Source organism: Aristolochia californica, unplaced genomic scaffold (assembly GCF_029961685.1).
Source record: "Aristolochia californica isolate CCGP_79_NKW_82.1479 unplaced genomic scaffold, dmAriCali1.0.hap1 SCAF_16, whole genome shotgun sequence".
Lineage (NCBI taxonomy): Eukaryota > Viridiplantae > Streptophyta > Magnoliopsida > Piperales > Aristolochiaceae > Aristolochia > Aristolochia californica.
In genome coordinates, this window is record NW_027181837.1 from 688503 (window position 1) to 709300 (window position 20798).

A 20798-nucleotide genomic window follows, 5' to 3' on the forward strand; every position below is an offset into this window, starting at 1 on the left:
GGCAAAACTTGGTTAGCATATCATTTCTTTGATTCATTTATGATAAAACTAGGTTAGCTTAATTCTTGGCAAAGATTAAGATACTAGTTTATTCAGTGTATTTGATTTGTAGTAGACTCTATCTTAACTATTGATAGCAATGACATTGGTCTTTTTTTTTTTATAAGAGAACTAGCAGAAAAAGGTGAATACCTGCTTGGTTGTTCCTTGGAAAGGCTCTTGCTTGTTATTTGAAACTTTCTTTAGTGAGTACTATTCTTACTTGTATAAGTATGATACCAGGATGATGAATTGATTCATAGAGATGTCTCCATTAAACAGAGTTCTCTTAAAAAACCAGATGGGATCTTGGTGGATTCGAACCACCACCCTCTCAAAGATACTTCTCTTACCATTTTGAGCTTAAAGATCCATTGTAAAATTAATGGTTCATAAATGAATCAGAAATGCAGACAAAACTAACACAAACTGGATAACACTATTGTAAACCTTCACTGAAAGGAAAGCTCCTTATGAAATTACATAGTTATCAAAGAGACTTGAACTCATAAGACATCTAACATTTTCCCACCCCCAATATAATTCAAGGCTTAGAAGATGTAGTAGTAGTAGTAACAAGAGGATATCTCATATCATCAATCAGAGAAGTAATTGGGTTGGCTGCCACAGCCTGTGTCATAGGGAAAGCAATCTGGCCTTTCTCCTGTTCAAATTCACCAAACTTGAAAAAAAGGCCTGCTCACAATATCAGTTACATCATAACAATTCTTATTAACTGTTAAGCAAACATATGAACCAGGAGCCCTATATGACAGAAATCAAACTAATTGGTATTTGGTGGTCTTGCAAGTTCTAGCACAAAAACGAATAAACAGAGCAAACCATTTCATGGAGTCAATTCTTTCAACTTGTTCAATGTCCAGCTGTATATCTAATTTAAAGAAAGCCAATAAAAGAATGAAGATAGAGGTTCCATACCTACACTCTCAGCACTCTACAGGTGATCACCCCAAACAAAGTGACAATGATCACCACCCCATCACAGGAAACTGCTTTACCTTCACCCTCTAACACATTGTGCCAACTGAATTCAATCAAATAGTTTTGATGTTAGAAAAATCAATGATAACAAACTAACTTTTGGGACATTTGGAACTTAAATCAAATATATCATAGGCCATGAAGTATGTAATAGTTGCTATTTTGCCCACTGCAAGCGACTCACAAGCAGTGACTAGCTCCTAACTTTGCACAAAACAAAAATACAGGTCAAATTCTAAAGCAAGACCATAAACTACAGGTTCTGAAAGACCATAACCATGGCTGAACCGCTTCCACTCAAGTTCAATCTGTCAACTGAGACAATAAAGAAAGAGTAACTAAGGCTATGAAGATTCATTCTATGCTTAAGCATGATCAATCCCAACTCCCGAGTACTGCAATTCACTCAATTCTGAGGGTTTAGGTTACTCGGGGTTCATAAGCCAAATGACGACACTTCATTAGTGTCCAATCTTCACAGCTTTAACAACTATGATCTTCGATGCTTACCTCCAAGTATATTAGTATCAAGCTCTAGTATCCGCAGCCGGAGAGCAGCAATCAGCGAACACATAATCACTGCATGCGTCACTAATTCAAGCTCTAGTATCCGCAGCAGCAAAACAACACGAAGCCACAATTACAACTGCGAACCTTATGATGTCGATGAGAGATGATTTTCCCTCTCGGTTGCCAAAAAGGAAAGACAAGTGAGAAAGCTCGGGTAAGGGGGAGGGAAAATGAACCTCAACATTTATGAAAGCAAATACCATGAACCTCAAGAGGGCAGTGACCCTTTCCCGCTGGCGCTGCTGAAGGAGGCATCGCAGCCGTTGATCTTCTGGAGCGCCTTCATCTTCCACCGCCAGATTTAAACTCGAACGATCTTAACTAACTACGCGGTTTCTAAACTAACTGCGGGGTTTAAACTCTGTTCGCCTATAAATTAAGGGCTCAGTTTGCGTATTCTTCCCGCGCTTTCTGAACTCAATCCAGCAGCTTCTCGGTCTTCTTCCACTCAAACTCAACTGCTCCTTCCTCTTCTTCCACTCCACTCCACTCCGGTGCTCCTTCCTCTTCTTCCATTCCAGTCGTTCCTCTTCTTCAGTGGCCCCTTCCTCTTCTTCCACTCCGGTCGTTCCTCTTCTTCAGTGGCCCCTTCCTCTTCTTCCACTCCAGTCGTTGCTCTTCTTCAGTGGCCCACTCCAGTCGTTCCTCTTCTTCAGTGGCCTTCATGGCTGATTACCCCGCTGCTTCTCCTGTTCCTGCCCTACTTACCCCTGAAGAACCTGTGTCTATTGAAATGAGTTTTAACCAATCGTTTGAAGCCCCTGTCAACGATCCCACGGCGGTTATCTCAATCTGCCATCAAGTCTTCTGTATGCGTCCTATGCCGGAGGGAGACCATATTGAACAAGTTAATCTCCTCATACCGGCCATGAGCTTTCGTCTGCCGCTATCCTTATTGTTGGATCGGAGTCGCTGGCAGAATGCGGCCTCCGGAATACTGGACCACTTCTCCTTGAGCTCCGAGGCGTACGCCCAACTCCTTGCACATCTCTATATTGTTGGAGGTGATTTGGCGGAGATCACGTGGAGGAATGGGCGTACGAGGTTGGATGTGGCTATTGACGTGAGTGAGATGCTGGAAATCCGCATTCAGCCACTGTTTCCCGCGGAGCCTGAGTCAATGCCGCCGGCTTCTGTCGGCCAGAACATGAAGGTGAAGGAGGTCAGCGAGATAGCTGCCGGAGAGACTTGCGCAGTTTGTATGGAAAAGTTCGCAGGATCGAGCAAGGAGGTGACGGAGACTCCATGCTCGCATGTGTTCCACAGCGAGTGCCTCCTTCCGTGGTTGAGGAGAGCGACGACATGTCCTCTCTGCAGATCCTCCCTGATTAGTTGATTAAAGGAATCAAAAGTGTATATTGTTGATTGTTCAGAAACTTTTGTTGATTAAAGCAAATAAAATGGTTGTTTCTGTTCCATTGTGATGGTATTTTTTCTTTGGTTTATTCGGGATCTTGCGTTTGTTACGAGCATGTTTTAATTTAGGTACTAATATGCTGAATTGCTGAACATCTATCATTTAAATTGAATTTAATTTTAACCTAGATTTTCAAATCTACAAATTATGATCTTCCATAATTTCTTCTTGTTATTTAAAAGTATAAACATAGATTTGAAAGCAAGTATATATATCATTTGTAGTATATTTTAAATTATTATTAATTATTATTATACCACCACTGGTTATTTTTAGAGCTAGAGGTGGGTGCACTAACCCTATCTCTTTCTTACTCAAGTTAATAGAAGCCCTTTATTACTATAACAATAATATTTATTTATTTTAAATAATAAATTTTAATAAAATAAATATAATTATTATATAAGATATGAATTACTATGTTTATCTTACATATTATAGTATATCATATTGTATAGTTTTATATTTGAAAACTATCTATTAGTAATAATTATTTTATTTTTATTTTATGCAAAAATATTTATTTATTTTAAGTAATAAATGTTAATAAAATAAATATAATTATTATATAAGATATGAATTACTATGTTTATCTTACATATTATAGTATATCATATTGTATAGTTTTATATTTGAAAACTTTCTATTAGTAATAATTATTTTATTTTTATTGTAAAAATTATTATTCTTTATTTTAAATAATAAATTTTAATAAAATAAATATAATTATTATATAAGATATGAATTACTATGTTTATCTTACATATTATAGTATATCATATTGTATAGTTTTATATTTGAAAACTATCTATTAGAAATAATTATTTTATTTTTATTTTAAGCAAAAATATTTATTTATTTTAAATAATAAATGTTAATAAAATAAATATAATTATTATATAAGATATGAATTACTATGTTTATCTTACATATTATAGTATATCATATTGTATAGTTTTATATTTGAGAACTTTCTATTAGTAATAATTATTTTACTTTTTATTTTAAAAAATATTATTCTTTATTTTAGAAAACTCTACGAGTATATACTATTTTATAATCAAAATAAAAAATAATATCATATTCGTATATACATGTCAACAAGCATAAATAACCCTAAAGAAAGTTTATTCTATTTTTTGTGAATATTATATATTTTCTTAGATTAATGTCAAAAACAATTACATTTTGAATCGTGCTTACTCACTTTATATTAATAGATATTTTTAAAAAAAAGTAAATTTTTTTTCTATTCCTTCTCTATTTTTTTAATCGATGTCCTTAATTTTGATTTATATTTTTTTAAAAATATATAAATATTTAATTTTTATCTTTTTTTTAGTGCATCCAAATAAGAAACTAAATAGAAAAGACTAGAGAGATTTTGCAGTTTTGTGCATCGCCACTTGTCGGAAGATGACAAACCCGAAGCACGTCGTTGCCCTTTTTCCTCCTCCCACCCTCCAAAAATAAAATAAAATAATTAATTAAAAAGAGATGAAATTTTCATCCAACCTATGACACACCAGAGTAGATGAACCAACAAGTCGAAGGTTTCCAATCCATGCCCCCACAAAATAAATTAATAATATATTTTCACAAAATAAAAAAATCGTTAGTTTAATTAATTATAAAAATAGAATAATTAAAAAAAGTACTTGATCAAATGCTTACTTTAACAATATTTTAATTATCACTAATTTAATATAATAATAAAAATATTTAATATAATAAATAAATAAATATTTTATTTTATTAATAACATAAAAAAGATTTGTACATAGTATAAATTAATAATATATTGCCAAAAAGTAAAAATTTATGGGTTTAATTAATTATAAAAATAGGATAATTAAAAAAAATACTTGATCAAAGGTTTATTTTAATAATGTTTTAATTATCACTCTTAAATCGCTAATTTAATATATAATAAAAATAATTAATATAATAAATATAATATAATATAATATTTTATTAATAACATAAGATAGATTTTTACATAATAGAAATTAATGATGCGAGGGAGGCCGAGAGCGAGCAGGTAGAGGGAGCGTCAACACGAGGGAAAGTGGATGAACAAGGAATTTGGTAAAAATCCTAATTCACCCACTTTACTCAGGAGTGAGTTCAAATGAACGAACGGGTTCATCCAGTTCAACTCGCCTCCGATGTGCGCACTAACGCGTTCGGGTCAAGTGACAGTGCAATCACTTACACTTTTATTTGACTCGCGCACGCATTAATACCCCCCTAGAAATGTTTTTTGTTTTCACTAAAATAATGTTTTCATACCTAGATTCTTATACTCTTCCGTATGAATTATGTTTCGTAACAAAAACATCGAGGAACATCAAAATTTCATTTTCACTGGTAAAAACAAGCATGAACTTGTAGAACAGGACAAGATCGATACATTGTATATACCAAGTTATGCAGTTCATATAAATATATAACAAATAAATATTAAAAAACAATATATGAATATGGCATTATATTATCTAATATTTCCGGTATAGAGGATACCAACTCTCATTTTTCTGCACATTTTCAAACTAAAAACTTGGGACCATTGAAATATTTTCTCGACATTGAAGTGGCGAAAAGTAAAGAAGGTGTTGTGATGACACAATGTAAGTATGTCATAGATATGCTTCAAGAGCATAGATTGTTGGGAATCAAACTAGTTGATACCATGGGGACAAGAATATTACCATGGGACACATACTTTGATCTTGGGAGATTTGGAACATTCTTTGTATCTTGATGTTTACGAGCCCAATAGATGCATTGTGAATTCTTTTCAACCAATTGTTTCATCAAATTTGATCTTCTTTGAAGTAATAAGAATCTCATGTCTACTTCTGAGTCAGTTTCAAGCCTTGTGGATTTCTCAACATCATCGTCGAACAACATAGCCAAAATTCGTATCTTAACTTTCATCTGAACAAAGAAGCATGATTCACATACAAAAGGGTTATTCACTATATGAATATCACTAACTTGTTTTATGGTCATCATGAGTCAAATAGGAAAATAATATGAATTTGATTTAGTACAATATATGCTTTCACCGACTCAAGAACATCGGCCTTGACCCCATTAAGACCGACATAAGAAGAAGGGCAAGAGCAATTGAAATATTAAAATAGAGGTGCTTAGTTTCTGTGCTTCATTTTGAGTCATTTCGTTTCTTCATCTAGAAACCATCAGAATCTGATTTTGGATTGCCGTGAGCAAGATCCCAAAAAGATTTAGTACTCAAAGAGGTGGCCTCTGCTTCTAGAATTGTTTTCATATAAGACAAAGCATCCCTGAAGACTAACTCTTGCCATTGATCCTTTAGATCCTGAAGCAATGAATAATAGACTTGAGTAAAGTTTCAAGAACATGCAACAGAGGCAGTAACAAAATTGTAAACTGGAAACAAGAAACTAAAGCTCAGTAAGATTCGCATAATCAACCTTGAAAGAAACTAATATGAAAAGTTCAAATTTACAATAATCAACTAACGAGAGAAATTGAGACACCAATGAAAAATATTATATAATCATTAGAAAATGCTTCAGCAAATTATGAGTTGCATATAAAGAAACTTGCAATATCCAATGAGAAATTTCTTAAGAAACTCGCACTGTCCAGTGAGAAATTTCTTCTGATCCTCGTTTTTAAAGCATGACATCCTCTCCTCTTTATCAGGGTTCATCATCTCTTTGATACCTTTTGCTTCTCAAGTGAGATGTCTTGGATTTCAAGATATACTAAATACTAATATTAGAGGTGTCAATTTTACCAAATAATTGGTCTACCACCCCTTCATCTGTATACAGAAACAAAAAAAAAATCCTTTACAGAGTAAGGATGGGTACTTTTACCTCTTTACCACTTACCATTTATTAAACATAATGGATAAAAAAGTAATGCTTATTTTGTAACCAAATGCCCCATTACCCATTTAAGTTTTAAGGGCAATTCGTAATTTATTCTATGAGTATATTAATGTCAAAAGAACCGTAAGTTAATTCCCCTCCTCAAATTGCCACCCAATTTTCCTCCTCGTAGACAAACAAATATGCTAATGTAAGACAAGTTGTAACTTTATGACTGTACTAGTTTTTTTATGACCGTCCGTGTTGGTCACACTGGATGACGCGGCCATTGCAGACGACGTCTTCCCTGATGTCCCTGTCGCAGTCGCCTTCAGCCCCGACTCCACTATTTAGAACATTAGATGCACTATCCTAATTGGTGGGACTTGGTTTACATTGCTGCATTGGGAGGATATTTGTCAACAGAAGCATAGGTTGATAGGATTGTACCACGTAGCACGAGTTTTGTATAATCCAATTGGCATCCTCCGAGAATAGGTACTCAAGATGGAAAGGCTTATCTATGATGACCATAGAGGTACGAACTGAGTGAAGCCTATTGGGAGAATAAAGCTTACCTGGTATGCTTTGCTGGGGAAGACGAGAGTCAATGGAGCTGGGCACTTTTGGGTTTTGCAGCATCCAGTCTGATTTGCTTGTTACCAACTCCTCTTTGATTGGTTAACGCTGGGCTGAACCATCGGTTAAATGAGCATCAGGGGTCTCAGAAACATGGGTTGAAAGGCTGTGCTGAATTGTCACCTCAAATGTGCTATCAACCCAAATTTCCTGTGGGAATTGAGTAGTAGTGTCCCATTCTCAAGTTGGGTTTCATTGCTTCATGCAATTTGTTCCCAGGACATAGTGCATTTTCTGGGGGGAGCCAGGCCCCACATTCAGCTACAGATATGAATTCGGATTTAAGTGAGTTTGGGTTCAGTCTTCTCCAAACTGGTCAGGAGTATTAAATGCTCCGGCAGACTACCTAGCCATACGTAGGGCTGCAGAGGCTTCTGAGTCTCTGGCCTGGTTCTCCTGTCAACCACATTGGTTTTGTTTTTGTTGCCTTGTCTTTGGCAATTGCTCTTCATCTTCCATTGCTGGAGGCTGAAGCTTTTCCATTGAGGTTTCCTCCTTGGTAAGAATTCATCAATGAGTGGATCTTTCTAGTAACAGCATGGAAATTGAAACACCTACTGAAATTGGGAGTACCAGCAAACCAAAAAAGGCACAGCAATGGCAACCTTCCTCCTAACCCTAGCAAATCTCTTGCCTTGTAAGGCTTCTTGATCAACTCCTTACATGGCCGACAACTTCTGTGATAGCACAGAATGTTTCTTCACACCAGATATAAAATGGTATGCCCTTAATAGTTATCCAAGTGGAAGCATCACCAACAGTCATTCCTGATAACCAGTATCTCCATTTTCCCACTCACAACCTTATGCCCCAAACGTAAGATTCTCTCCTTTTCCTAAGTTGAAGGCAGGTATTCAAGCCAACTCTTCACCGCAGGAAATGGACCCCCAGGCTTCTCTACTGTCTTCCATTGGTCTTCAGTCCAGTTTCGGATCCATTTCTTCTCAGCACTTTCATCCTTCATCGTGGCCATGAGGCAGGTTTGGAGCTAGCATAGACGAGCCATTAGTGCTCTCTAGCTCAATGCTCATGGCTAGCCCTAGCCCCCTGGCCTCCAGTGGAGGTGGTCAGTCAGGTATACTTTGCTGTAGCCAGGTGGTTAGTTCATTTGAAGGATAATTTGCATTGGGTATAATCAGGGGCAGGAACTGAAGGGGTGTGGCTGCTTCCTTCTCTTTGACGTACAAGGTGACCGACGCGAGTTAGTGGGATGAAAACTGAGTAGTAGGTTCACCAGTGGAGAGGGGAAAGTGCTATGGATTTTAACTTTTGTCGTGAACCAGTTCCAACCAGCCTGTCTAATGTAGCTTGAGGGATATAGAAGGGGCCACCTGGTCACTTCTAGCATTTTTCCAAGATACATTTAGTGAGTTTTCATTCTTGGCTATTCACCATAAAACCACACTTGAAATCCCTAGTGCAAAGAATCTTCATCTCATCTAATTCTTTCAAACTCTCTTCAAGGCTCCTGTAAGAGTCGTTTAACTTCTCTAGTGGAACATGGGATAACAAACAGTACTCAGGTGCTTGCAGCAGTTTCATATCAATACATAGTAGCAGCTTCCTCCATCACATAAGAGGAGGCAGGTAGCAAAAGTCACCAGGATTTTGGCAATGAGCTTGGCGAGCAGCAGTTGCTGGCGCTAAAGTTGCAGCAGTTTCATAGCAATACATAGTAGCAGCTTCCTCCATCACATAAGAGGAGGCAGGTAGCAAAATTCACCAGGATTTTGGCATTGAGCTTGCAGAGCAGCAGTTGCTGGCACTAAAGGGGAAGTGCCACTCTTCCTCTCTCCCGCATCACTAATGCAATAGAACTCTCAGTGATGATATCCATAGCCTGTCTTTTTTAGTAAGAGTGGTTGGGAATAAAGAGCTTATTAAGAATATGGAGTATTTTTATATAAACAGATTTGAAATGAATGCAGCAACTACTATGGACCTTATTTGTGTCAAAACTGTACTTCCACACCGTCACAAAGAAAGCATACACGCGAAGGAACTTACGCTAAGTCTGCCAATGTCTCAGACTTCGTCACAGCCTTTCCCTCTGGAAATTCAAGGCAGGAATAGTGCATTATCATTTCCTTCAATGTTTGCTTGGTGCTTCTAAGATCGTTGTCCCATAAGACACTCAGCACTGAGAAAAGAAAATAACGAAAAGAATCCTCCGGAAACAAGATCGGTTTTTTCTCTTAAAAAACAAATAAATTGCTCTACAAGCAAGATTGATTTTTTTAATATAATAAAGATGCATTCCAGAACTCGAAATACACCATTTCAGGGATGAGATGCACACCTTCCGTACATACTCTCTTCTGACATCTTCCCATGGTAATATGCATTTGGCACTGAACATTGAAGCATTCCAGAGAGCCCCCCTAGCCACCATCACAGATGAAGCACCTAGAAACTCCAGAGGTATATGAATTACCTAAGAAGTACATTAAAACATGGCAGAGGTTTCAAGCTAGAATGTTCTTTTCTCTTTTTTTTGTCAGTGAAAACTAAACAAGATGTCATAGTCATATTTCCAGTAACACAATTACACCATTATTAAGAGCTTTTTTCTTTTTCCTTTTTTCATCTCCTCAGTTCTTTCAGAGAAAAGAAAATTTTGACTGCTTCACAGTTTCTATTTTCACTTGAAACTTGCCAAATTCATTTAGAGCACTTTAATACTTACATGAATTATAAATACTTAAAAACCTATATAGATAATTATAACATTTCTTTCTGAAACGCTAAACATATTGTCACAAGGAAAAGTGAGGCATTAACAGAAATAGCATATTTCAAGAATCACAAAAAAAAAAGAAACTCATATAAAAATATTTTTATATGCTTTGTTGTTCTGCCAGTGACAGAGATTGTGATTTATTAAAAGCCATAAAATTAAGGTGATATTAGTCATGCTTCTAAAAGGCTTAATTGTAACCAAAGGGTCTGTTATCAGCATTTATTGTTTTCTCGTTAGAGAGAGAAGCTATATTCTTTATCATAACAAAAAATTTCAGACTTTTCCTTCACTAAAAAGGAAAAAAAAAAGGACGAACATCCAGACTAAACCCTGATATGACAATTACCAGTTGCACTTTTATACGTTGAAAATCATCATACTCAAAGACATCTCCATTTGCTATAACAGGGATTGATAATGCTGCTACAATATCAGCAATCTCATTCCATTTTGCAGGATCCCTTGGTCTATCAGCAATTTTTCTGCAATTATTCAACACAAGAACAATTAATAACAAAAGCAGATGTTTGCAATGATTTGCAACACTAAAAAAAAAAAAGTAAAAAAAGGATAGTTCTATACAATGAACTAGTATCTTAAAAATATGGTTGAGCAAGAAACCAAAACATATGCTAACTTGTCCAAATTCTACTGCAGATCAATGGCACATAAATACAGAACAAAAGGCATTGAAGTTGTGAGGCACAACGACAAAGAATAAAGTACATCACTAAGACGTGAAGAAAAGAAATGTGCCCACCATGAAAGGTCAAATCACTATTCAAACAAGTATTAGGACAAGTGTAAGCGTGCGCATGCGCGTGCCTTTGAGATTAGAATTTAGAGAAACACGTGAAGAAAACTCATCAAAAGTTAGGTACCTTTGTTCCTCTACCAGGTCCAAGGCCGCGATCTGAGAGAGGAGGGAGGCCTTCTCGGCACCCAAAGAGGCATGACGACTAGTAGCCCACTTCTTTATTTTTCCTTTTATGAATCGCAACTTTAGAGGGAAGGCCCACTCCCTTCTACCAAAGCTTGAACCCTCAGCCCACCATCCACCAATAAGAGCATCAAAATTTTTCTCCATCAACCATGAGTTTTTGAAACTGAAAGGAGAGGGCCCCCATTTTTCAACAATGGAGGTCAGCATGATAGGCCAATGATCAGACCCTACCTTATTGAAAACTCTTCCAATAACATTCCCAAACAGCTGCAACCAGTCATGACAAGCCAAGAAACGGTCCAATTTTGAGAGGATAGATTGCTGCAAGCCGTTAGTCCAAGTGTAGTTCTTTCCGGAAAGAGGTATCTCATCCATACCACATCCACCAATGAAGTCCGAGAAGCCTCGCATTGAGGCAGAAATGCGGGTTGAGGGAGAAAACGGCTTGCCTCACCCCCTTTTCTCCCAAAATCATTGTGACCATTTAGTATTTGTTTTGATGTGGTCATCGGGAATTGGAGTATCAGTGGTCTAGTTGATGATATATTGCTCTTGGGAAGAGAGAAAAAAGAATTGAAGAGGTAAAGGAAGTATCTAGAAAGTCATTTTCAAATGAAAGACTCGAGGTACTTGAAATACTTTCTTAGCATTGAGGTTGTTTGAGGTAAGGCAACTGTAGGTGTTATCCCAGAGGAATTATGTCAAAGATATGTTAGAAGAATATGGGTTGTTTGGATGATAACAAGAGTCCAAAGTTCAACAAAAGAATGAATACCAGCGGTTAATTGGAAAGCTCATTTATGCAACAGGCACATACCAGATATATCATTTGTTAAGTTGGGTCCAAGGCTCATCCCAAAATGACTAGCCAACTTAGGAAACCTCTTTCCTAACTAATAAACTCAAGATTTTTTTACTCATTAATCCATGTGGGACTATTCTTTAACACTCCCCCTCACGGGTAGGCCCTCTTTTGTGGCTCTACAAGTGGATAGTTTTAGGTGTAGGCCCTCTTTTTGTGGCTCTACAAGTGGATAGTTTAGGTATAGGCCCTCTTTTTGTGGCTCTACAGGTAGAGAGTTTAGGTGTAGGTCTTTTTTTGTGGCTCTACAAGTGGATACTTTAGGTGTAGGCCCACATATGAGTACTTGCTCTGATACCATGTTAAGTTGGGTCCAAGGCCCATCCCAAAATGACTAGCCAACTTAAGAAACCTCTATCCTAACTAATAAACTCATGATTTTTGTACTCATTAATCCATGTGGGACTATTCCTTAACAACATTTATAGTAGGGATTCTAAGTCAATTTATGGAGAACTTCCAAAGAGTTCATCTTGAGGCAACATAAAGGATTTTGAGATTCTTAAAAGGGACTCTGGGAAAAAGGTTGTTGTATAAATCTCATGCGAAATAGGATGTTACAAACACCTATTGGAATAGGTCGCATTGATGATCTAGTTAGGGTATGTCAAAGAAGTTTGCTTTTGTGTGGACCTAGGAAAGTAGAAAAAGAGTTACACCATTAGTCTAGAGGAAAAGTTTACAAGTCTTAGTACTGAGGAAGAAGGATGTCCACCAATAAGTCATAGGAGTCTGATAGTTGGGTCTATCAATTGTGACCCTTAGAGGTCATTTAGATCATTCGATAATACAAATCATACTTTAAGGACTCACGTATGTATCAAATCTATCCTATTTTCATCTATTTTATATAATGGTATTTCTGCAATATGGTTTTCTAAGTAAAATCTTTTGTTCAGATAATGTGAGAGAAGACAGGTCCTCCACATTCTCTTCCTTTTGTAAGGAAAAGGTATTTTACATCAATATGTGTATACCCCAAAAACAAAATTGGGCAACCAAAAGAAAACCTAGGCATTTGCTTAAAGTAGCCCAATCTTTGTTACATGGTATGAATATTCCACAATTTTTTTGGCCGTATGCTATGTAGATGGCTTGTTATCTAATCATAGAATGCCTTGATGTGTTGCAAATAATGAGACACCCTTTTATGTATTATTTTCTTAGGAAGAGTTCATTTTCATTGATTCTTCGTGTCTTTCAGTGTGTATTTTGTGCATTGTTCGTCGCAAATGGAAACAAGTTATAAGCTAGAACCACAAAGTGTATTTTATTGGGTACTTACAAATAAAAAGGGATACATATGCAATGACCCATATTCCAAAGACCACCTTTGAAGCCACCCTCTGATGGTAGAGGTGAATCCTCTTTTGCCCTATTCTGCGGTGACCATTCATCACAAGGTAGATCCATTTTTTACTTTAAAGGTGTGCAAAAGAAGGCATCTAAACCATTTTAAAAAAAAAAAAGCATATAAAAACTGCTCCACTTCAGTCATCCACATCGTCAAAAAATAGAGAAATATAGGCATCTGGTTCGTTTGATGAGGTTTTGTAGGTAAGTGATTTCTTGAATCTAGTCATCCTTGGACCCACTTTTTGAATGATAGACTACGAAAAGGGAACAGATCTTGTATCTAAGTGAAGGCCAATACTTCGCACCCAATATCCCATTTTATGTCTACACAACACTTATCCCCCAATTGTGCCTCTTTCCTCTCAGCCTTGTCATCCATCTTTATTTCCCAATCCTACCAACATGCTCTAACACACCCAAGTTTGTGAATGGCAACAGATGAAGGCATGGAGGTCATTTAAAACAATCACATTCCAGACTTGACATCATTACCCACTAAAAAAAAAAAAAAAAAAGAAAGGTGGGTGTAACAGTGAAATATAAACCTAATGATAGTAAGGAATGAATCAAACAAAGATTGGTTGTCAAACGGGTTTACTTAAACTTAAGGAATTAATTACTTTGAATTTTTTTTTCTCCTATTGCCAAATTAAATTCCATTCGTGTTTTTTTCTCTATTATTGCCAACTATCATTGGCCTAATCATTAGATAGATATAAAAAAAAGGTTTTCCTTAACAGAGATCTCTACAAGATGTGGACATAGGACAACTAAGTAGAATTGTGGTTGAAAAGGAAAACGAAGTTTCTATACTAAATAAATCCATTTATGGGTTCAGCATAATTACATTCACAATATTACAAGCTAGAAATCTATAACTTGTGTGCTCCAACTTGAGGGTGACTATTCAAGTATATGAAAATCCATTTCCTAGTAAAGAAACTTAAAGAGTTATTATGTAATACAGAGTGCTAATTGAAAGTCAATCTTCATGTAGTTTTAGTTGTAAGCTAATGGATTTGAAGACAAGATAGATAGTTTCCTCCCCTCTTGCATTATGTGGCTCAAGAACTCATTAGGATCCAGGTCCATCCCAACCGAAGTTAGGAGGCCTTTTCCCACCTAATATCCGCATGACTTTTCTTGATATTTACAAATATGGGATTATTTCCACTAACACTCCCCTTCACATACAAACCTACTCATAGAGACAACAGGTCTAACACATAAATAACACATATAGAAAACAAAATAAAATAGCAAAATCGGGCCAACAAGGCTCGTCTCGCTTTCATTCCGTGTTAAAGTTAAGTCCAGGTACATCCCAATATGACTAACTGAAGAACCTTTCAACTAAGAACCACATGACTCTTCTTATTATTAACCAATATGGAATAATTCCCACTAACAAATCTTACAATGATTATATGGTTTGTATTTTATAGGAACAAGTCAATCACTTTTCCCCTCTTGTAAATTCATTTTAAGTAAGAGATTAGTACATGGAGAAAAACACTCTTCTTACTACAACTTATAAACTCTTTTTCTAGTTTTAGAATGGTATAAATTCTCTTATTTTAAGTACAAAAACAGTAAACTACAACCAGTAACCAAAGTCATGAAGTCTGGACATTGAGAGGGACTATTTCCAACTATACCCCTGTCAGCAAATGCCTGAACCCCCTGAATATATTTCTTATCAGCCAGATTGCAGAATTGTAGGGAAAAACACATTTCCATGTGGAGGAGGTCAGGTTGAGGCAGGTTAATCTGGACTTTTCTGGGGTACATACCCTTGGGAGTACTCAAAAATAATCGCATATGTAAACATCTAATGTCCTATGCACCAGATAAAAATTCAGATGGTTGGAACAGAGTATTAATATTGCCAGAACCTGCTGTGAATAAGCTTGAATCAATTACACTTAGTTATGTAAATCTTCACTATAAGTAACATTATTTATGTAAAGTTGTTACATACATTTAAAATGACCTTTAAGATAATGGTGTTTGAGTGTAGAAGATCGCATTGTTCACTATAGAGGTGGCAGCACGCACTAAGCCAAATTTTTAAGCATTGCAACCATGTTGACGGCCTGAGCTACAAACAACTCGTAATCATGGTGTCTTCTTCATCCGTCATTTCCCTGTGATCAACTCAATCTGCCTTTTTCTTTTTTTTAAAGGATAAGATTAACTCTATCAGCTTGTTATGTCCCCAAACTCATCAACTGCTTTCTAATAGATACACTGTAAGGTCACCATGTTGTCAACCTCCGCTTGTGTTAAATACTTATCTTCCTCTTTAAATCTAATTTAATTTCAGGCCTATACAAGAAGCAAACAAGAGGAAATACCAATTCAAGTTTCACGAGAGAAGATACCACAGACAGAACAGGTCCTGAATTTTGTAGCTTATCTATAGTATTGCAAAAGGGTTCACTAAACTCATTTGGAAACTAATACCATTCTGTACAGAACTTACTTTATATCAGTCTGAAACTTTGTTAAAAAATGGATGATTGCTGAAGGGCATATATTTCCAGATTTTTTTTATTTACTTATATTTTTTATATAAGTCAATACTCCAAAGAGTTAAATCAGGTTATATATCCACCTTCAAGTTAATCTTCTCAGAAATGCAGTAATCATCCATCCCAGTCTCTTCTCCTAGACATTTCATTCTAATAGCACGCAACATTCTATATTTTCTCATCTAACTATTCTTAGCAAACAATACTTGGAAGAATCGGAGAGCAATTTCCTATATCAACACCAGAAGTACAATGAAACACCAAATAAAACTAGAATAAACCATCAACACAGAATATACCACAACAAGAAGATATATTTTTCTATTGTAACAAACATTCAGAAAAATGACTATGAATATGTGAAGTGTTTACCTTCCATGAACCGCAAGAGCAGAGACACCAGTCTTCTCAATTCGTCTAGCTAGCTCTACAGTGTCTTGAGATGACTTAAGAAGTCGAATTTTACAAGTTACTGGCGTGTCTAAGTTCCTTCTTAATGTAGTTAAAATCTGCATAAAAATGAAACTATAGCATGACACCAGATAAAAATAGAAATAATCAAGATAAAAATCCTGAAACTGCCATATCTCAATAAAGACACATCTATTACCTCTTCTCAATAAAAGTGGTTTGCCGATATATTCACCCAGGCCTTGTCATCAGCACAATTACATTCACAATATTACAAGTTCGAAATCTATAACTTGTATGCTCAAACTTGAGAGGGACTATTCGAGTATATGAAAAACCATTTCCTTGTAAAGAAACTTAAGAGGTTAAATCATATTATGTAATACAGAGTGCTAATTGAAAGTCAATATTCATGTAGTTTCAGTTATAAACTAATAGATTTGGAGACAAGATAGATAGTTTCCTCCCTTCTTGCATTATGAGGCTCTAGAAGACATTAGGATCCAGGTCCATCCCAACCGAAGTTAGGAGGTCTTTTCCCACCTAATATCCGTATGACTTTTCTTGATATTTACTAATATGGGATTATTTCCACTGACACTCCCCTTCACATACAAACCTACTCAAAGGGACAATGGGTCTAAGAGAAACTAAAATAGCAAAACCGGGCCTTTTTCCCAACTAAGAACCACATGACTCTTCTAATTATTAACCAATATGGAATAATTCCCACTAACAAATCTTACAATGATGATATGGTTTGTATTTGATAGGAACACGTTAGGCTGAAAGTCAATCACTTTTCCCCACTTATAAATTCATTTAAGTAAGAGATTAGTACATGGAGAAAAACACTCTTCTCACTACAACTTATAAACTCTTTTTTCTACTTTTTGAATGGCATAAATTCACTTATTTTAAGTAAAAAAAGAGTAAAAGACAACCAGAAACAAAAGTCATAAAGTCTGGACATTGAGAGGGACTATTTCCAACTATACCCCTGTCAGCAAATGTCTGAACCCCATGAATATATTTCTTATCAGCCAGATTGCAGGATTGTAGAGAAAAACACGTTGCCATGTGGAGGAGGTCAGGTTGAGGCAAGTTAATCAGGACGTTTCAGGGGTGCATACCCTTAGGAGTACTCAAAAGTAATCGCATATCTAAATATCTAATGTCCTATGCACCAGATAAAAATTCAGATGGTTGTGGAACCGAGTACTAATATCGCCAGAACCTGCTGTGAATATGCTTGAATATATTATACTTAGTTATGTAAATCTTCACTATATGTAACATTATTTATGTAAAGTCGTTACATACATTTAAAATGACTTTTAAGATAATGATGCCTGAGTGTAGGAGATTGCATTGTTCACTATAGAGGTGGCAACACGCACTAAGCCAATTTTTTAAGCATTGCAACTGTGTTGACAGCCTGAGCTACAAACAACTCTAAATCATGGTGCCTTTTTCATCCGTCATTTCCCTGTTATCAACTCAACCTGCCTTTTTTTTTTTTTTAAAAGGATGAGATTAACTCTATCAGCTTGTTATGTCCACAAATTCATCAACTGCTTTCTAATAGATACACTGTAAGGTCACCATGTTGTCAACCTCACTTGTGCTTAAATACTTATCTTCCTCTTTAAATCTAATTTAATTTCAGGCCTATACATGAAGCAAACAAGAGGAAATACCAATTCAAGTTTCACGAGAGAAGATACAACAGACAGAATAGGTCCTGAATTTTGTAGCTTATCTATAGTATTGCAAAAGGGTTCACTAAACTCGTTTGGAATCTAATACCAGTCTGAAACTTTGTTAAAAAATGGAGGATTGCTGAAGAGCATATATTTCCAGATTTTTTATTTACTTTTATTTTCGACATAAGTCGATACTCCAAAGGGTTAAATCAGGATACATATCGGATATACAAAATTCTAGTCAAACTTTCAAAGCATATTCAAGTTAATCTTCTTAGAAATCATCTATTCCAGAATATCTACTCCAAGACATTTCATTCAAATAGCACGCAACATTCAATATTTTCTCATCTTACTATTCTTAGCAAACAATACTTGGAAGAATCGGTAAGCAATTTCCTATATAAACACTAAAAGTACAAAGAAACACCAAATAAAACTAGAATAAACCATCAAGACAGAATATACCGCAACAAGAAATAATATTTTTTTATTGTAACAAACATTCAGAAAAAAATGACTAGGAATATATGAAGTGTTTACCTTCCATGAACCACAAGAGCAGAGACACCAGTCTTCTCAATTCGTCTAGCAAGCTCTATGGTGTCTTGAGGTGACTTAAGAAGTCGAATTTTACAAGTTACTGGAGTGTCTAAGTTTCTTCTTAATGTAGTTAAGATCTGCATAAAATGAAACTACAATATGACACCGGATAAAAATAGCAATAATCAAGATAAAAATCCCGAAACTGCCATATCTCAATAAAGACACATCTATTACATCATGGATAAGCTCCGGCTTCGACAATAAAGCTGCACCCATGCCCCCACTGATCGAGAATGACTTGGGGCAGCCCATGTTGATGTCAATAGCCGCTACATCTTTGAACCTGAAAGTGGAAATACACTCTAAAAATTCTCCAATTATGATGATCATGCAATGACTGAGGTAAACATTACCAAAATACAGAACTTGAGAAAAATATCAGTTAGGTAATACCCTTTTCTTGTCAAAGTTATCTTGCATAATAACTGGAAAAGGTAAGAGTTCTATAAATTCCATATGATTGACCGGTTAGGCCAGTACTTACTAAGTGCAATGCCTCGGTAATTGATCACCAACTAGATTTACTTATTTACAACTTGATCTATATCTAAGATACAACAAGAATAAACATACAGCATCTGAGCAGCAGCAAGAGCCCTCACAGAATCTGAAGTACCCAATCTGCCTCCTTGGCGCAAGTCCTGAAAACTAAAGCTGCCGTTCCTTTCTCCACAAAATCTGTAGTACCAAGAGACTCTAGAAGAAAACAGAATTTATTTAAGAGATTTTACCACAGAATGAACAAGAATTTGTGTAAAACCAGTATCCTTCTCTCGGTTAACAGAGGACATGATTTGGTACCAGTAAGATCTAGCAACCTTAGAACCATATTTCCTCTATGCTATACACCTAGATAAACAAACAATATTTCCTAGTCAAGCTGTGGAAATTGAAAATTATCAAAGAACATAAAACAAGTTCTAAACTATAATTTTGATGTTTAAAACCAGCATACGGTACCATTTCTCTGTTTTTTTTTTTTTTTTTTTTTTTTTTGCGTTACCTTTTATCTTCCGTTCACACTTCAGCATCTTACGATCGATTATCTCTTCTCCGTAAGTGATGTCTGCACCATATTCTGCAGCTAAAAGCCGAAACGGTAAAGTTCCCTACATTCACAAGAATGGGATAGCACTCTTTAGGGCAAATAAACAGCTAAAGAATGAAGGAATCAACCGCAAGATGAAAAAAAAAAGGCATGGTACTGCCAACCGACCACGCGAACCATGGGGGCGAGGACGTGCTTGTTCTCATACTCCATCTTCGTCTGCAGGCAGCTCGGTAACGAATCGAATCAACACAGACCAGAGTCCCTCGCCCTCTTTTCTTTTCGTGCCTTGGGGCGGGGGAAATCAAGAGGGCAGTGACCCTTTCCCGCTGGCGCTACTGAAGGAGGCATCGCAGCCGTTGATCTTCTGGAGCGCCTTCATCTTCCACCGCCAGATTTAAACTCGAACGATCTTAATTAACTACGCGGTTTCTAAACTAACCGCGGGGTTTAAACTCTGTTCGCCTATAAATTAAGGGCTCAGTTTGCGTATTCTTCCCGCGCTTTCTGAACTCAATCCAGCAGCTTCTCAGTCTTCTTCCACTCAAACTCAACTGCTCCTTCCTCTTCTTCCACTCCACTCCACTCCGGTGCTCCTTCCTCTTCTTCCATTCCAGTCGTTCCTCTTCTTCAGTGGCCCCTTCCTCTTCTTCCACTCCAGTCGTTGCTCTTCTTCAGTGGCCCCTTCCTCTTCTTCAGTGGCCCACTCCAGTCGTTCCTCTTCTTCAGTGGCCTTCATGGCTGATTACCCCGCTGCTTCTCCTGTTCCTGCCCTACTTACCCCTGAAGAACCTGTGTCTATTGAAATGAGTTTTAACCAATCGTTTGAAGCCCCTGTCAACGATCCCACGGCGGTTATCTCAATCTGCCATCAAGTCTTCTGTATGCGTCCTATGCCGGAGGGAGACCATATTGAACAAGTTAATCTCCTCATACCGGCCATGAGCTTTCGTCTGCCGCTTTCCTTATTGTTGGATCGGAGTCGCTGGCAGAATGCGGCCTCCGAAATACTGGACCACTTCTCCTTGAGCTCCGAGGCGTACGCCCAACTCCTTGCAC

At 36.6% G+C, this 20798-nt stretch overlaps 1 protein-coding gene across 1 annotated transcript; it reads right to left on the minus strand.

Annotated features, from left to right (window-relative positions):
• Positions 1 to 9381: 9381 nt before the first annotated feature.
• Positions 9382 to 20026, minus strand: LOC137953242 (uncharacterized). The gene is given in 7 exon segments (XM_068800534.1): positions 9382 to 9939; positions 18629 to 18765; positions 18866 to 18974; positions 19265 to 19316; positions 19319 to 19387; positions 19695 to 19800; positions 19908 to 20026. Coding segments are annotated over 7 exon segments (543 nt in total). The 5' UTR covers positions 19953 to 20026; the 3' UTR covers positions 9382 to 9914.
• Between the last annotated feature and the right edge of the window lie 772 nt (positions 20027 to 20798).